At 39.6% G+C, this 18832-nt stretch overlaps 1 protein-coding gene across 6 annotated transcripts in view; it reads left to right on the forward strand.

The window, feature by feature from the left end:
- The window catches only part of Vps13c (vacuolar protein sorting 13C), a 157429-nt gene that overhangs the window by 17293 nt on the left and 121304 nt on the right, over positions 1 to 18832 (forward strand). For 4 of the 6 annotated variants that reach the window (XR_379424.2, XR_001778932.2, XM_006511226.2 and 1 more), the window contains exons 4-10: positions 1182 to 1277; positions 3176 to 3277; positions 8572 to 8634; positions 13245 to 13310; positions 13568 to 13677; positions 16247 to 16306; positions 18619 to 18678. Coding sequence is in view for 4 of the 6 variants with exons in the window: in XM_006511226.2 (XP_006511289.1) it covers positions 1182 to 1277; positions 3176 to 3277; positions 8572 to 8634; positions 13245 to 13310; positions 13568 to 13677; positions 16247 to 16306; positions 18619 to 18678 (557 nt within the window). In the remaining 2 variants the exon portion in view is untranslated. The remainder of the gene's footprint in view (positions 1 to 1181; positions 1278 to 3175; positions 3278 to 8571; positions 8635 to 13244; positions 13311 to 13567; positions 13678 to 16246; positions 16307 to 18618; positions 18679 to 18832) is intronic. The other 2 variants (XM_006511224.2, XM_006511225.2) reach the window with 2 other exon arrangements.

Raw genomic sequence — 18832 nt, forward strand, 5'->3', positions numbered from 1 at the left:
ATCCCCTGCACCCACGTGGCAGCTTACATCTTAATTCCAGTTACAGGGGCTCCAACACTCTCTTCTGGCTTCCACAGACATACATGCTGCCCAAACAAGTACACACACACAAAACATATAAGTAAAAATTATAATGGAGGAAGATATTTTATTTTTGGATCATGGAAAACTTCTGGGGTAGGAAAGGTTAGGACAGACGTGTAGCAGTCATGACAGCTGACTGGCACATTAGCCGTCTGTGGCCTTGGAAAGAGGAGCTCTAGAAACTGGGAAAAAGATAGAGATAAGAAGCGCCCCCTGAAATGGTTTTGCCTCTTTCAGAATTCATATTTCCTTTCTCTTCTGCCATGCATAGCCTTCTCCTCATATAACACCAAGTGAGTTACAAATGTTAGGCCCATAGTTCTTCAGTTGAAAGTAGGTGTTTTTAACTGGCTCCTTTCTGAGTGTCATTAGGATGACCTTCAACTCGCTGTGTAGCATGGTTGGCTTTGAACTCCTGATCCTCCTGCTTCCAACTCCCAACTACTGGGATTACAGGTGTGCACCACCATGCTCAGCTTAATACAGTTGTTTCTAAAAGAGAAAGTATGTTCTGCTTCTAAGTGATTTGTGAGTACAAATTTGGAAGTTAAATCTGAATTTTATAGCATCAGCAACATAAAAGATGAGAGTACTGATTGCGAAACAGCATGCTTTGCCTTTGAATCCGGCCCCTTCCATTCATAGCTGCTTGACCTGCTGCCCACATTCATAAAGAAGAGAGGGGACTTCTCTGCTGCTTTGGTTCCTATTTGCATAGTATTGGCTGTGCTGAGTTAGTTGGTGGCGGAGCTGGAAGAGCACGTGTAGTTTTCAGGTTGTCCAGCGCTGAGCTCTGGCTCCAGCATCCTTATTGATGACCTTGCTGGGCATCAATGATTAGTGACAATGAGCTGCCTTTTCCTCTTCCAAATTGCAGTGACTACTGTTTGACTTACCCTAGGGCTTTGAAATACCAAATGAGGTCGTTTTCATAAAGTTTGGAAAGTATAAAATATACATTTTGAATATTGATTCTCTTCCCCTCCCTTTTTTTTTTCCTGAGTGGCAAACATACTTTTCCCCGGGATATGAAAACTTTATTTGTGTCTTCTTTAGCAGTCAAGTAAGGATTTAAGATGGAAATTATGTTTCTTTAGATAAATTAACTTTGAAGATTCCTTGGAAAAACCTTTATGGAGAAGCAGTCGTTGCCACGCTAGAAGGATTATACCTGCTTGTGGTCCCTGGAGCAAGTATGCTGTTTACATTGTAATCATTCAGTAACATTGCAATGAAGTGAAATTGTTCCCTGTGAAGTATTCTAATATAAGGAGGAAGCTAGAGTGTGTGCAAGAAACTGATCCTGTGTCTACAGTGTAGTGAATGTGCGTGCATTTACATATGCACATGTGTGTATCGTCAAATGTTTGTGTACCGAATGCTTTTCTGTTGTTGCTGAAATTCAGTCTCTTTTTAAGCTTATCCTCCCACGAATAATGGAGGTAGAGAGATACTACTTTGTATCTGAAGCTTTTTTTTAAAAGTTGAGATGCACTTGACAGATGTACTATTGAAGAATGAACTGAAGTAAGAAATTTAAAAATCTACCAATACATTAATTTACATATTTCAAGACTAGAAACTTTTCCCACATTTTCTTGCCTCTGATTTTAAACAAGTGTTCTTTCACACAGGTATAACAGGTAGTTTCTTTTTTAGGAATCACAGTATTTTAGTAATAATCAGTATCTTGAAATACTGAAGCTTAATATCTTTAGTTATTAGTGTTTTCAGCTAAAATGTACAATATGAGAACAATTTGAATGTTTTCCCAACCGTAACGCAGATATCCTGTTTATTTTCATCTCGCCTGCATCACTATCTATGGCACTGGGTCCTTACTTTCCAGCCACCACATTAAATACGTAGCATTAGCTTGACTTTTTCATATGTCTGTGTCTTATGGTTTTCACGGTGATAGTGAAAAGCTGGAAAGGTAGCGAATATTAACTGTTTTTTTTATTATAAAATATTATAGCTATTTCCTTCTCTATTTAAAATCAGTTTTTTAGTTCACCATATAAATATTGCCTTTCATCATGGCAGCTTCATATATGTATTTCTTTTAAAATCTCCTTATAGATTTAACTTTTCTATTTTCTTAACATATATTATGAGATATGAGATTACAGATAAAAGTGATGTTGTGGTTATTAATTATTCCTAAAATACTTTGTGAAAACATTTTTATCAATCTACATTGACTCCAGATGATGTCAATGTAGAGGCCCAGATGAGGCCTACTTGCCTGCCTTCTTTTCTTTTCTTCTTTTCTTTCTTGTTTTTTGAGGAAGGATTTCTCTGTGTAGCCCTTGCTGCCCTGGAACTCACTTTGTAGACTAGGCTGGCCTTGAGCTTGAATATTTTTGAATTTTATTCTTTCATGCTGTGTTTATGTCTTTTTTTCCATAAGTAAAACAACACGACAGAGCAGATATTAACTCAGAAATGAGTTGAATTTCAGTTGCACTCGAGATGGGGAGCCTCTTTCTGTGGCTCTGGAAACACGAGATCCACCTGCCCCTGCCTTCGAGTGCTGGGATCAAAGGCATGCACCATCGCACCCAGCTTTTATTTACTTATTTTAAAGATTTATTTATTTATGTGTATTTGTGTGTGCCTTTGTGAGTTTATGCTCACCACGTGTGTACAGGTTCCCTGGAGTTGTAAGCTGCCTGATATGGATGCTGGGAACTGAACTTGGGTCCTCTGCGAGAGCAGCAAAGGTGCTAAACCACTGTGCCATAGCTCTAGCTCCCTTAAATAATTTTTAAGGTACTAAACCTCTTATCAGGCAGTAGCAGCCAGTATTCTGACATATTTTCTATCTTCTGCTTTTCTCTTTTAGTTATCTACCCAGCCTTTTCCATCTTTCCTGGCTTTAACTACTTCCTTCTAATTTCTTTCTTTTTTCTTTTGTGAGGTTAATAAAAAAAAATAGGAATCATATATGTGTAAATGTTTTGTAGGTTAATTTTTGCAGAAGTGGTTTTTTATCTTATAAAAATGATGTTAACATATAATTAAAATAAGGTTAAAGTTTTCTATTTGTTTGCTGATTTCTTTGTGAGAATTAACTGTATGCTTTTAGGTATTAAGTATGACGCTGAGAAAGAAGAAAAATCCTTGCAGGATATTAAACAGAAAGAACTTTGCCGAATTGAAGAAGCCCTTCAGAAAGCAGCAGAGAAAGGTAAGCTTATTTTATTAATTAAGCTCACTGTAAATACCTAGACATACCTATGTTTTAGGCATATTTAATGTCATTTCATAAGGTGTTTGTTTGTTTATTTACTTATTTATTGAGTCAGAGTTTCTGCATGTAGCCCTGGCTGTCCTGGAACTCACTTTGTAGATCAGGCTGGCCTAGAACTCAAAGAAATCCACCTGCCTCTGTCTCTGGAGTGCTGGGGTAAAAGTCGTGTGTCACTACCACTACCCAGCTTTCAAGCCCAGTTCCAAAGAATGAACCTTCTTTTCAGATCTTAAAATACTGTTTATAAATATTTCAGTGGCCAACATTGAGGATCGATTGGTTTTGTCTGGTGACAGTTTTATTTTAAGTTCCTGAAGGCAACTGTGTTTTGAATGACATTGAGGTGTGTAATTTGTGTGTGTTCATTTACACATTTTGTATGTGTTCACTACAAACACCTGTGTATTTGTATGATGACAGGGTTAAGGTGTCACAGTAGGAGGAGTATTGCTATGTACAAGGCTTTGCTGCTGGTATTCTGTTTCCATCTCTTCATGAGAGAAAGGATTTTCAAAACAAGGTTTTCTGCAGGCTTCAACATTTCAACACTCTCAATAATTTCTCTCTCTCTCTCTTTTTTTTTGGTCAGATAAATTTGATAATTACAGTACATTTTGATTTTGACTTTGATTTCTAGAGCTAGGGTGGGATGAAATGAAAGCATTATTAGTCTGTAGAGTCATGAGTGAAGGACTCTTCTAGATTCCAGTCAGTTTATCTCTATAAAATTAAACCATATCCTGTTTCTGACCGAGACACAATTTATCAGTATTTTGTATCATTTTTGAATCATTTGGTGGTGTGTATATGAATTTCAATGACGAAGGCAGGTAGTTTCTTATTACATATTTTTGAATTTTATTCTTTCATGCTGTGTTTATGTCTTTTTTTCTACAAGTAAAACAACAAGACAAAGCAGATATTAACTTAGAAGTGAGTTGAATTTCAGTTGCACTCGAGATGGGGAGCCTCTTTCTGTGGCTCTGGAAACACGAGCCAGTGAGGAGTCTATTTTACAATGACTTCTTGAGCTGAGTGTGGTTGTTTAACTCTGGCCGCTCTGGAGGTTGATGTGGGAGATGCCATGGCCCAGTAGTGTGAGCAACATCGGAGACTCTTCTCAAACAACAGCCTCAGAAACAGTATCTGCTCTTGGGGTTTCCACATCACTGACCATAATTCCTCTTTTCCAAGTAGGTTTTTCCTTTGTAGAAATGTTGATTCTTTACTAGAAGTTACTAATGCCAGTCTTAATACAGAGGCTATCAAAATGGAAGAAAATATGTGAAAGCCTAAGAGTTTTTCCCCTTTTCTCCTTTACACTTTAATAAAGCATGATGAGGGGTTCTGATGGCAGTCCAGTAGTGTCTATGGTTTCTAAGAAAAAAAATCCATTTTGCTTCATTAGCGTATGTAGAAGTAGTTCAATAAAAAATGAGGTGTGTCACTTGGACACTAGTGGGACTTCATTTCTTTCTATATAATTCCAAGTTAGTTTATTTTCTTAATTTACACACACACACACACACACACACACACACACACACACACACACATACACACACGCACACGCACGCACGCGCACACACACACGTACACCAGTGCACATACATGCACATAAATGTGCATATACATGTACACACATATATTCATCTAGGCATAATGGCATATTTAGGTATAGTGATACATAACTATACATTTATAATCAGTCACATATATAATTAATATTTTACCTTTGTGAAGTCTCCAACTCACTGTTTTTCAAGGATTAATTTAAGAGCTTAAAAAGTAACTAAGTGTTTTCAGTGCTCTATAAGAAAGGTGTGATCTGGTCTGTTTTAGTAGTTGATGGTTCAATTGGCATAATAAGTCAGCTCTTCGCTGATGTGTTTGTGTCTGGTGGAGACTCGTGCTTTCTCTATGGAGGGTGAACACCTATGGAGCCTGTCCTGTGTTAGGCCTGTTAGGCCTGTGCAGTAGGAAATGCAAACATGGCAGCTTCTTGGGTGATGAGTTTTCAGATTTGTCAGAATGTATTTAAAAATCAGAAGGTGAAATTCAGCTTCAGGTACTGGGTTCTGAATGTAACATAGATTAATTTAGGAACTGAGGAATATGATGAGAGATTATTTTCCTATAACTGAAGAAAACTGGTTTATCATTTTGACCATGTTTATAAATATTCTTTCCTAGTTTCTGTTGGATATGCATCATCTTCTTGTGAGCTTTTTATCTGAGTGATAAACATCCTTTAAATCAGTGGTTCTCAACCTTCCTAACACTGTGACCTTATGACATGGTGACCTCTTACAATAGAGTTATTTCATTGTTGCTTCACAGTTGTAATTTTGCTGTGGTTATGAACTGTGATATAAATATCTGATATATTGAATATTTGTTATTTGATACCTGAGGGGATTGTGACCATTGGTTAACTGCTTCTCATCTTACCATATTCATTAATAGTTACTACATTATTATCGCACTTTCTTTAGACTTGCTTTCCCAGTCTTTCTTGATTTTAAAGTCTGGGGTACCATTGCCTGTGTAGGGACTCAGGGAGATAACGAGAGGGGATGCTCTGGCCTGCATGGGCAGATAAATACAAGCGAAGATAAAACCCTCATGTCGATTTACTCTAAAATACATAGCTTCCTTAAAATGCTGTTACTGGCTGGGCAGTGGTGGTGCACTCCTTTAATCCCAGCACTTGGGAGGCAGAGGCAGGCGGATTTCTGAGTTTGAGGCCATCCTGGTGTACAAAGTAGAAAGTATAAAGGGTGATAGATGAGTTCCGGGACAGCCAGGGCTATACAGAAAAACCCTGTCTCGAAAAACCAAAAAAAAAAAAATGCTGTTACTGTTGTTTGGAACAAAAATCTGAAGTTTTTTATTTCAATTTTATAGAATTTGCTTAGCTATAAAGATAAGCTTTTTTTTTTCCCTTTTATTTCTCTGGAGTGGCTTTCTGTACTTGGGAAGCCATCATATACAGCTTCTCCTATGTTAGCTTCCACATTTAAAATGTTAATTTTGCAAGGTAATATATACATACACTTAACAATCAAATGGCCCCCATAACACTTAGGGTGATAGGTGGCAGTCCCCTGTGCACACTCTGCTGTCCTTCATACCCTGTTCTTTTAAGCCAGGTTATGATTTAGGAGTCTCAGTGCTGTTCTTTTCTGGTTCATTAACGTCTGCCATTGTTGTTTCTTTTCACCCCAACCCCCTGCCTTGTGTTGACACGAGTCCAAAGGCCACAGAGACATGCCCTTGCATTTTTGCGAAGTCTGAATGGGTCATAATTTTAGGCCAGTTACCTCCTATGACAAGGTAATTGTTCAGTAGAAAGGTCTACTGACAGACTACGATTATACTTCCTTCTAGAGGTCTTGTTTTTCTTGACTTGTAAACATTCCCTTTCATTCTTTGTTTAATCTGCTGTGAAATGCACTAAGTTTGACACATATGACTTGGTGGTTTTCCAGGTGTTTTCCAACTGCTTTAATTCCTGTTTTGGTTCTCTCTACATATGCCTTATTATTTTTTTCTTGGAGTTTTCTTTCTGAATTCTTTTTTTCCCCTCTAGTTTATTTCAGTGCTGCATAAATGAGCCTCGTTTCCTCACCAGGCAGGAGCTCTACTACTGAGCTTCACTTTCGGTGCCTGTGTAGTTTAAAATTCACTTAGGGTTTGGGTCTGCACACGTAGTCTTGCTGAGCCTGTCCTGTTACTTCTCTGCTGAGTTAGCGCCTCCATGGCTCCATGGCTGCCTTGCCTGTTCTTTTGTTTCCTCCTGTGTTTGCTGGGCACATCTACTAGCTCTCAGTGTGACTGAAATTTCGCTCAAGGCTGAATGCTAGATTTCTTTTTTCCCCTGGGCTTAGAATATCACATTCAAGATCCTGGAAGTGGTAGTTCATACTAACAGGAGGATGGGGCAGGAGAGGTTGACTATAGAACTGTTTCAAAACAGACACACACTACACACAGACACACAGTCCCCCCACCCCCCCCCAAGAAACCCCCAGCCTTCCAGACCTACCGGACCAAACAACAATTAAAAACTCAAAACACAGTATTAAGGAGGTTGAGAATTCAGCTGTTGCATGCTGTGTCTGCTAGCTTCTGGGTGATTTTGAGGCACTATGCTCTTATATGTTGCTGAAAATGGAACTCTGATATCAGGCAATTTGAATTGGGCAAGAAGGTGTTTGTTCAATGATGAACAGGAGAAAGTGCTAAGTCTCATCAACAATGCACAGGTAGAGTGCTAGGAGACTTCAGAATGGGATGACACTGTTAAGTTGTGCAGATCAGTGTGTTCTGTGAACATGGAAGAGAGAAGGAAAGAGTTCTCCAGGTCGGGGAGGCAGGGTAGACAGGGTAGAAAAACCCAGAGCACATGTGGGGAACAGCTGGAAGTTAAGGGGAGAGAGAGAGAGACAGACAGACAGACAGACACAGAGACACACAGAGAGAGTGAAAGATGGAGAGACAGAGAGACAGAGAGATAGAGAGACAGAGAGACAGAGAGAGAGATTGGTTGCATGTACGGTTGGGAAACTAGGTGAGATTACTTTAAAGAGATTTGAATGACCGGGCGATGAGGTCAAGGACCACGTTTGCCAGTGCAAAGGTGAACTTTAGCCTCCAGCGGCTGAGGAGGGGGAGTTCATAACCTTTCTTTGAAGTCTGAAGTTGCAGTCTGGGCTGGGCTTCCTTAGGGAGAGAAGTGGGAGAGGGAGTTGTCTAGCCATATTGACTCGAGTGAGTAAAGTCTGCGGGCAGCTTGTCTGCAAGGAACAAGTTACACAGTGAACTAAGAGGAGACTTTCTCATCTGACTTTAAAGTTAGTGGCACGCATCATGGGAACATAATGAAAGTGGGCCACAGGACAGGCAGGAGGAGAACCCAGATGGCAGATTTGTGTTGTGTTTGAAAATTCGAGATGACACTGAGACCCAAGCCGTCAATGCTCTTTACCTGCCTTGCCCAATTTGATTGTTACAACTTTCACAATGGGAGTTTTGTTTGAATATAAAAGGAAGGTTTATATGTTGAAAGAATGTTTCCTTGGGGAAGATGGTTTTATGCCCCTGCCTCTTCACATGTCCTGCAATGTGGTTTCTGAGTTTTTGAAGCTAAGTTTGGGTGCATTTCCCATGCAAAACTAAAGGTGTCTTACCATGCTTTGCGTTTTGGTTCCTGCTGCCGTGGGATGCAGGTGCACACTCAGGGGAGTTCATGTATGGCTTGGAAAACTTGCTTTACAAGGACGTCAAGCCTGGTGGGTATGCATGGTTAATTTTACTTAACTTCATGAAACTGATATTCTTATTTATGTCTGAGCTTTGAGTGGAGTCCACTGCATAGTGTGCGTCCTTTGGGAAATATGGAAATGTAATTCACATTCATACCCTTGCCATCTCTTCCTTTTTCCACCCTCCGCAGCCATTCATTCATTCACTGAGTCTTTGAGTGTCTCCTGGAAAACTCTGTGCTGGGAGCTTGCTGTTTGTGAGTGAGCCAGCACAGTTCACTGCCCCTGTAGAATTCTCAGCTCTGCCAGTGACTGGGAAATGCGCACTGCCCTCCCTTTGGCCTTAGTTTTTAGTACAGTAATAGTGTTTCCCAACTGAGGGCTTTCTCTTGCTTACAGCAGAGAGTTTCAAATCTGCAAGAAGCAGTAAGATGGAATATATATATATATATATAATATTATACATAATATATATTATATATGTATATATGTATACATATATGTATACATATATACACACATACATATATATGTGTGTGTGTGTGTGTATATTTAATACTTCATCCATAGCCTCAAGGAGGAACTCCTGCGTTCCCTCTCCTGTCCTCCTGACTGTACAATCTTCTCTAGTCTGTTGTCCTGTATAGCTGAAACCCGAAGCTTCACAAAAGCAAACTGAAGGCTGTTTGCTGTAGGATTTAGAATGGAAATCTTAAGTACACTAGGATGTGTACCAGATATTTAGCAACAGTTTCAGTATTTTAAATGAAATATTATATCTTTATAACTCTTCAGGAGTTTATGTTAATTTCAGCACAATTTAGATTTGCTTTGACTAAATGGTAAATGGGTCTGCAGCTCAAATTTCAAATACTGAACGCTATGGTAGAATTCCTATGCAGATAATTAACTTCTTTAATATATATGTTTGATAGTGAGAGAATTTGCATGGCAGTTTCACAGCATAAGAACAATTTCTCATTTTAAAAATCTAGGTATGGAAGTTACCATGGCGGAGATTTGTAATCAGATTTGCTAATTTGTTAATTTACAAATAAACCCCAGTAGTAACCATGATTGACTGTAATTTGCTACTTTACAAATCTATCATGGTAGTAATCATGACTGACTGCTAAATTTGTTTCTATACAGATCTACCACTGTAGTAGCCATGGCTGACTGCTAATTTGTTATTTTGTTCAATAGGAGGATAGCACGGAGAATTTTAGGGCCCATTGTGCAGTTTTATAGGCTGCAATGAACCGGCTGTCTTCTGGCCCTTCTAGGAAGAGTCTGCCTGGAAGCTATAATGAATGCTGGTGACCTATCCTCATGCCTTACACAGCCACTGGCCTTGTGAAAGCCAGCAGAAGGCACAGTGAGGAAAGCCTTAGCTGACTCATTACCTTTCTTCCTCTAGACTTTAGAGTAATCCTGGTGAAGTGAGGCTCTCAGTGCAGTGACAAGATTCCTTTGATGATGGCATCGTCCTTCCCGTAGCTGGCAGCGCGTGCTCTTCAGGACACTTTCCCCTTTCAGTTTTTCAGTGCATATTCATGTCATTTTTTTTAAACATTAGAGTATCAATTCTCAGAAAGGCAGGGCTATTAGAGCTATTTTCATGGTGATATTTCCACTGAGTTGATTTGTATGCTGGTAGAAGTAATGGCTTGTTACAGTGGCTGTCATGGCCTGATTCAAGGAAGGACAGCTCACTGGACCACCGGTCACTGTGTTCTTTGCTACTGTGCACTCATTACAAAAGCAAAAGCAAATCAAATGTGCCAGTGTTTCTTAAAGTTTTTTCTTGACAAAATAGAATTTAAATTTAAAAGGACACTAACTCTTGAGCAGGTCTCTAAAATGTTGTGGGACACACAGGAGAGAGTGTGTGTGAAGCATTTCTGAATGCTGAGGTAGCTGATTCTCAGGGATGATTGTTCATGCAGATGTGTGAACTGTGTGAACTTGCTTCTTAGGGACAAAGGCTGTTTTTACTCGAAAGATTGACAGATTCTCATCATTCAAGTTTGAGTGTGTAGCGACTATACAAAACAAAGTAAGAGTGAACTGTCATATTTGAGTAGGAACACTTGGTGCTTTTAAGGAAACATTAGAATGTTAAGAACCCCTTAGTTGCCACCTCGAGCTTGAGAGCCACCTAGTATGCCCAGACATTCCCGGGAGACTGGGGTGATTGCAGCTAATTCGCCTCTTGTGTTAAACACGGCAGGATGAAGCATGAGGAGGCTCTGCCTCACTCACTGCAGCATGATTTCCATATGCCCAAGGATTGGAGAGCCATGGCTGTCTGAAAGGCCCATGTCACATGTGCGGTGGCCAGCTGACTTTTATTGGCTGACTGTAATTAGATGATAGATCTTATATATAATTTAAAAACCTAATTGAGAAACTCTATTTACTAAGCTTGAATGCATTCCTCATAATTACACAAGACCATGCAAACTCTCTTCCTTTTTCCAGTTGCATATCTGCTTTGAAATCATATTTGCATCATGTACTTCAATCAGAACAACATATCTCAGCAGATTGAAGGCAGAAGCAGATATGTGAATCTTGCCATCTTCCACTAAACCTGATATTAAAGGCTTCCACTAAAGCCAGATATTACATTTGTACAAATGTAAAATCATGTGATTCTTCTCACTGTGAATATAATATATATACACATGTATGTATATATATTATATGTATACGTAGTACATAACTATAATCAAGTGATAGTTTAATATTATGTTGAATGAATTAAAAATAGTTTTTTATTTCTAGCATCATAAATATGAATAATAATAGCCTATATTACTTAAAATCTCTTCAAATTGCTCATGCTTTAAATGTGAGTTTAAAGGGTCTTGAGACCAAAATTTTGAGAACTGTTTTTAGAGTATTTGAGAATCAGAAATTTATTCTTCGTTAGATTAAATAAGGATTTTCTTTCAAAATTGTGTAGCTTTTTTGTAGAGCTAAGATGGTTTTAGGAGGGCTGACGTGGGGCCTCCCACACTGACATTAAAGATAGAACAGGGGCTAGAGCACTTGGGAACTCGAGAGACAGTGGTCAGGGTGGGAGGCTCCAGCCAAGTGCAGTGCCTCTCTTACCTTCTCCACGTGGTGTTTCTTTGAGAACGCAGTCTTCTGTATGCTTGATTTATGGAGTTGGAACGCTAGTGGCTGCGCCATTCAGCTTCTGTCCTGTGTGTAAGGGACTTCTTCTGAAAAATCAGTTTATTCTTGTAATTCTAGCTCTTGTCTTAATTTTATGGTAGAGCAATTTGCAAATATCAACAAAATAAAATAGAACTTGCAGCTATATACAGTATATTCCGGTCGTATTTTTGTATTTTGTTATAATGTTTATGTGTGGATGTTTCAGTTCGTGTGAACAGCATATATTATGTACCTGTGCGTAGATACGGATCTCTGTCCTTGGAAGTCTCTTGCTGGATGGGAGCCTCTTGCCCACTGGCACAAAAATCAGGCAAACAGTTCAGATACAGAGCTCTTGTTATTTATTAGAATTTTGGGTAAGGTTCAGGTCCCGAGGCTGCACAGAGCTGTGGAAAGTTTCATACAGGGGGTGAGTCATACAGCAGGAGGGTTGGACATGAGACAGCAACACCTAAAAGTTGGCTCCGTAAAGAATTTGAGGACGGCAGCCTGATTGCAGAGTGGTGTGTAGGGAGGCGGTAGCATCGGCATGAGTGTGTTTTGGAAATTACAAACAACAGTTCTGCAGTTTCCCACGTGGGTGGCTGGCACGCGTGGCAAAGGCCCGGCCTGTGTCATGCACACTCGTTCGATTTTATTTGTCAGGCTGCAGAGAGCCTTTACCTGACTTGGAACTGACAGGCTCAACTAGTATATTAGATGCAGTAGCAGTGCAGAAGGTCCTTTCAGCAGAAGGGGAGGATGGGGACAGAGTCAGGAGACTACCCAGAATTGCCTCTGGAGGTCAGGTCACGGCTGATGCCCGGCTGTCAGTTGATCAGAACACTCGAAGGTTGGGTAAGAAAGGTGTTGGCTAATGTGAGAAAGCCAGATAAGGAGGGTACAATTTAGAGGAACCACTGCTAGCTGAACGTACTGGTTAGTGTACGCTTTATACCCTCCTACTTTCATGAGCTCTACCTCATGCTTGAGCAATTTTGTTTGTGAAGATCATCATCTAGAGAGGCCATGGCCCTCAACCCAATGCCATCCCATTTGTATTCCTGTGCCCCTGCCGCACATTGCTCAAAACCTTTCCCGGAAGGCTTTATATCATTATCATTACATTTCCAATATTTGGTTACATTGAATTTAAAGTGACACTGTAATGTGTAGTTATTAATATTGAAACTCCATTGGGAATGGATACATTTTATCCATATTTTATGCAAATGTACCTGCCAAGTTATTCTCTAGGATAAAAGTTGTTCTTTACTGCAGAATGTTGATATAGTAAAGAAAGCTTGTGAGTTTGTATTTATTGTTGAAGTAGTAGGTCAGTGAGTGTGGAGGGAGGTAAGTCTCGCTGAGCTTTGATGTCAGGAAGAATTCTCATATTTTCTTTTCTGTCCTCTTGTCTGCTAACTTGACTTTTATCCTTTTCTCACTAAAATGCTTCCACTGAGAAGGACGTAAGCGTAAAAAGCACAAAAAACATTTTAAGAAACGTTTTAAAGGTCTTGATCGCTCCAAAGGTAGGTACAAGCAGTTCTCTACCTGTGCTGTTTATACACCTTGATTTCTGTCTAAGAAGGTAAAATGAACATTAGTGTGCAGCTTAAACATAAAACTAAACTTTAAGCTGGAACTATTTGCCAGATTCTAAAATAAATCTAAGGACCATAGCATACGTTGTAATTTCCGTTGTGTAGTGCCTTTAGCGCTCTTTGACCATCGGTCGTGAGGTGTGTAAGATCTGCAAGTCTTGAGCTCCTGTTTTTCTTTGTCATAGATAAGCCCAAAGAAGCAAAAAAGGATACATTTCTGGAAAAATTGGCAACTCAAGTAATAAAAAATGTTCAAGTGAAAATTACAGACATTCACATTAAATATGAAGATGATGTAAGTAATTTCAGTATTTTGCTGGTCATTGAATGTGTTTTATGACATTCTGTATCTTATGATGTTCCATCTATAGATTAACTGAACCTAATTTAAATTTAGGATAGCCACCCCTGTAAATATGCTAGTGTTCCACCCTTCCCACTCAGCAGTGCTGGCCAGGCCATGCATACATAAACAGAGTGGAAAACCGCTGCAGGGGTTGACTGTTCTCTCTGCTTTATTTGGATTTTGTTGTATGTGCTCTGATGTAACTTTAAGAAACTAATTTCATTTATATTGTCAAAACAATTAGTTGTGAAAGGTGATGGAGTAACTTTTGGTATTGACAGTCAGCAGGCAGGGCCTCTGGTCAGTGTAGTTACAGCCTCTTACCAGCCCCTGAGGGGGCTTGGACGGCTCAGAAGCACCCACACTGGGGTTAGAAGCTGATCTTGGGGGAGGCCAACTTGGATTTCCATGTTAATTTGCCTTAAGTTTGACTAGATTAGAAGACTATTGATGGACAGGATTTTATTTCCCCTTCCTGGGTGCTTTGTGTGACAGTATTCAATGAGATGCATATGTAGTCTGAGAGAGAGAAAACAAACAAACAAACAAACAAGCAAACCACTCTGCTGCTTACTTTATCTCTTGGCTTTCTGGAGGTATTAAAGTAAACTTTGCTAACCAAGATACTTTGTATCTTGCTGTAGCAAGTCAGGAAAAATGTACCCAGTATATTATGGAAATGAGTTATTGTTAAAGCTGTGTGGAAAAATGGGGCACTTCTCTACTGTGGCTGCAAATGCAAATGATTAGAACTGGTTTTGAAAGCAGATTAAGAGTACCAGAAGGCCCAACAACTGATTTCTAGGTATAAAGCTGAATACATTGAATGAAGCATCTTGAAGAGACACCTGCAGGTTTGTTTACAATAACTTAGGTACAGAGGCAGCTGAAATTCAGTGGACAGATGAATGCCTAGCAAAAATACTGTACATTTCCACAGTGAAATACTGTTAGGCCTGAAAACAGGCAGTTCTGTCATTCACAGCAACATGGCTGGAACTGGTGATTATCATAAAGTGAAATACACTACTTATACAGAGACAAATACTGCATGATCTCACATATCTCTATATCTATATCTCTATATCTATCTATCTATATCTATATCTGTATATATATCTGAGTATGAGAATTATAGGTGTGCACCACCATGGCTGTCTCCATTATACATTCATATAAATTAAATACTTATATGTATTAATTACAAATAAAGTCTTGAAGCTGTTTGTGCTTTCCAGCTACCCCAGAGCATATATACACGTTTCCTGTTTGATAAGGGTCTGTCTGACAAGACTGTGGCGTTCCATTTGGATGCTGTAGAACACATTTACAATTTATTTTGTCGTAGTTCATACCTCCATCACAAGCACATGGTTGCCCATGGCTTTCGAGCATCCTTCAATGGTCACAGACAGACATCATGCTCATTGTGATACAGGCTGAACACCATTCATTTATAACTATCACGTATCAAAGTTCAGAAATAGAAAAGCAGTCCCTCCGTGGTAGGTTTGGGATAAATAGACTTGGTCAAGTAAATATTAAGATTCTAAAGCGTGGCCGCAAGAGGAGGGTTGAAAGTTCAAGACCAGGCTGGATTTCAAAGTGAGATCCTGTTTCAAGAAAAACAGAACAACCTCAGCAAAACACAAGACCTAGAGCCTTTCCTCACCAGATACTCTTGAAGTGTCAAGGGAAGGAAAACCATAAAGATGGGTCACATTTCCAAAGATGGAAACCTTAAGTGCTGGGGCAGTCACTAAAAGTGCTGACGTCATTGTTTGTGGAGAACATCACGATACACACAAAGGTCCATCTCTTTCTAACCATCTAAGCAAGAGTCTGCTGGTCATAGTTCTGGGAAAATAGCACATTAGTGGCCTAGGAGCTGTTGTAACGCTTCTATGGACACACAGCCATGTCAGCACCCAGCTCCTGTCTTTGCAGGTCCTGGGCTGTGTGACTTCCTCTTGGACATGTGTTCACCAGCTGCCTATTTATTATTTTTATTGTTTACATTTTATTTTAAATTTAAATTTTTTATTCTTTTGAGAATTGCATATATAAATCCTGTATTTATATAATTTCCAACCCTCCCTGCCACACTCTCCAGCTCCTTCTGTGTTCCCTAAACTTTGTCTCAAAATCATGACCTCTACTTTTTAAATCATTATTTTTAGTTACAAAAAAAAAAAAACAACCTCTGAATTTATTTGGTGTTGTTTATGTGGACTGACCACTTATGGGAATGCTGTCTGTTTTAAAGGCTTCACAGTCTTTCTTTTCCCATTAATTTATTTGTTCACTTTACATTCAGATCACAGTCTAGCATCACACAGCCCCTACCCCCATGCTCTCCTCCCCTTCTCCTCTGAGAAGAGTGGGGAGCAACCCACTGGGTACCAACCCACCCTGGCCCATACAGTCACTGCAGGACTAGGCACATCCTCTCCTACTGAGGCAAGACAAGGCAAGGCGCCACCATCTTATATTTAATGTTCCCTTTCTTCTTTGGTAGATCACGGATCCAGAAAGGCCGCTTTCATTTGGTGTCACCCTGAGAGAATTTAGTCTGTTGGTAATGTTGGCTTATTTCAAACTTCTGTGGAATCTGTAAAGTATTACTATTCTGAAATGAACTGAGTTGACTAAGACACACTGTTGCTTTAAACAGCTTTTGTGTTTCTGAAGAACTCTCTTGCTGCACATTTTCTCCAAGTTTGCCATTTTCAGTAATAATTGATATTTAGTAATATCTTGATTTTTTTAAATGCTTCCACATAACAAATGTTAAAGCATTCAGAAGAAATAGATGCTGTGTCTCTGTAGTGTTCTGAGCTTGTACTTGGTAATATTTTCTAGGATCTCCAGCGAGTAGAGAAAGTGTGTGTGTGTGTGTGTGTGTGCACGCGCGCGCGTGCAGAGAGAGAGGGAGAGGAGAGGAAGAAGGGAAAGAAGAGAGAGAGAGAGGGAGAGAGAGAAGACTGGGATGTGTTAAATTATTTATATTGATTAGATATTTTATAATACATATATTTTCTCTTTAGTCTCTTTTAAGCAATATAGGGTATGTTAGTATAGGCAGAGTGTTTTTTTTTTTTTTTACTCTTCTAAGTAACTAAGCGGTAAGAAACATACTTGGGGACATGAAGTAGCTTTTAACACTCAGTAGCAACCAGAGCCTGAGTTCTTAAGGGTAGAAGAGGGGTCATTGATCTGGAAAATAGCCAAATAGTAGACTTCATAAACAACACCATACTTTTGAGTGTCTACCAAGTAAATAAAAACAAACAAACAAAAAACAAAAAACCTGAGAGCTAGCAGACCACTTCACCTGGTCTGTAAGGCATGCTAGTGCAAGTGGTCTTACTGTGTGTAGTGCAAGTGGTCCTACTGTGTGCTGGTGCCTGCTGTTTTGTTTTCCCGTGTAGCCTTTCCCTTTTACAGCCTGGTGATTTTGCTCAGGTTTTAGAACTCATGCGAGGGAGTGGCTTGCCTTTGTTGTTTGTTTTTACTTTCTTCTTAGCATTTATTAACGCCCTCCCTCATTCTCCCTGTCTTAGTGTGACAAGATCCATAACATGTTGTTATCCCAGGTACTGAGCTGGGCTTCTAGCTAAGCTACACGTACCAGCTGATTCAGAGAGTGTCCCTTTTGTGTTTTGTGAGATTGAGTCTATCTCACGTGTGTGGCTCATTGTCCTGCTTCAGCTGCTGGGCCTCACTGATAAGAAGCTGTCAGGAAGTCTGCTGCCTCTTTTGTATACACACCTTTCTTCCTTTTGTCTTCTCAGTGACAGCCTTGCTTCCACATTAGGTCCCCCGTGTCTACAGGTCTCATTGTCTCCACATTCCTGCGTTCTGTCATCCTCTCTTCCAGATCAGCTTTTCTCTTTCTTTATATCGTCCTATAATCAGTTAAGCACATTTTGTTTTTATTTTTGAGAAAAAGTCTTATTATGTATGTATGGCTGTCTGGAACTCATTAAGTAGACTAGGCTGGCCTTGAACTCATGGAGATCCTCCTGCCTCTGCCTCTTGAGTGCTGGTATTAATGCTAGTCTTAAATATTCTTATCTCTTCCTCACAACAAAACTTAAAAAGGCTCTGTTTAAGTGTCCATCCCCGGCCTGACTCTAACCAGCTCTTCTCCACCCTTTCCTTAGCCAGGCTTGTTGAGAACTGTCTGCTTTCCCTGACTCCCACTTAGTTCCTTCTGACTCTTCAGCTTGTGAAATCTGTCAGGCAGTCCGTCAGCAATGCCCCCTAGTGGATGTTAGTACTTGGCCTTGTCAGCCATGCCACACACATGTTGTGCTGACTTCCACACTCCCTGTGTTTCCATCCTACCTTACAGCAATTTTTAGTTCTCAGGGATGTGTATCTTCTTCACCTGTACATACCAGCTCTCTGTTTTTATTCCTGTCTATGACTTCAGACATATAGTAACCCAACAATAATTTTCTAAATGAAGGAAACTGGTTGAAACAGAGTTCCTTCAAATTTAAATTTCATTGCTTCTTTTTGTTATATGAATATATAAAGAAACAGCAAACTTTACCTGACACTACCTAGGTAAGGTTTAAACTTAAAAAAAAATTATTTTGTAAATGTGTGTGTGTGTGTGTGTGTGTTGGAGAGAGGGGAGGGGGCATCTCTTCACCATAACACACAGTGAAAATCAGACCAACTTGTAGGATTCTGTTTCCCCTTAGACCATGTGGGTCCTGGGGTTGAATTCAAGTTGTTAGATTTGGTGGCAAATGATTTTACCCATTCAGCCATCTGGCTGGACACTTTTCTTTCTAAATTATTTGATTATTACTTACAGATACTAAAGTGTGTATGACACATACTGCTTTGTAAGAGTTGACCTTCTTTTCTTTTTAGACAACTAATGAACACTGGACTCCATGCATTTTAAATGAAGCAGAAAAAATTATATATAAGGTATTATATTTTTCATATACATGGTTCTAGAATTTCTTGGTGGGGATCAATTTTTGTGCTCGTGTGGATAAGATCTTTTAGAACAGAAGTATCTGTTGGTAGGAGAGAACAGCATTGTCAGCATCCAGCCATCGGGGCCAGCTTGGAGAGGTGT

This window comes from Mus musculus, chromosome 9 (genome assembly GCF_000001635.26).
Source record: "Mus musculus strain C57BL/6J chromosome 9, GRCm38.p6 C57BL/6J".
NCBI classification, from domain to species: Eukaryota; Metazoa; Chordata; class Mammalia; order Rodentia; family Muridae; genus Mus; species Mus musculus.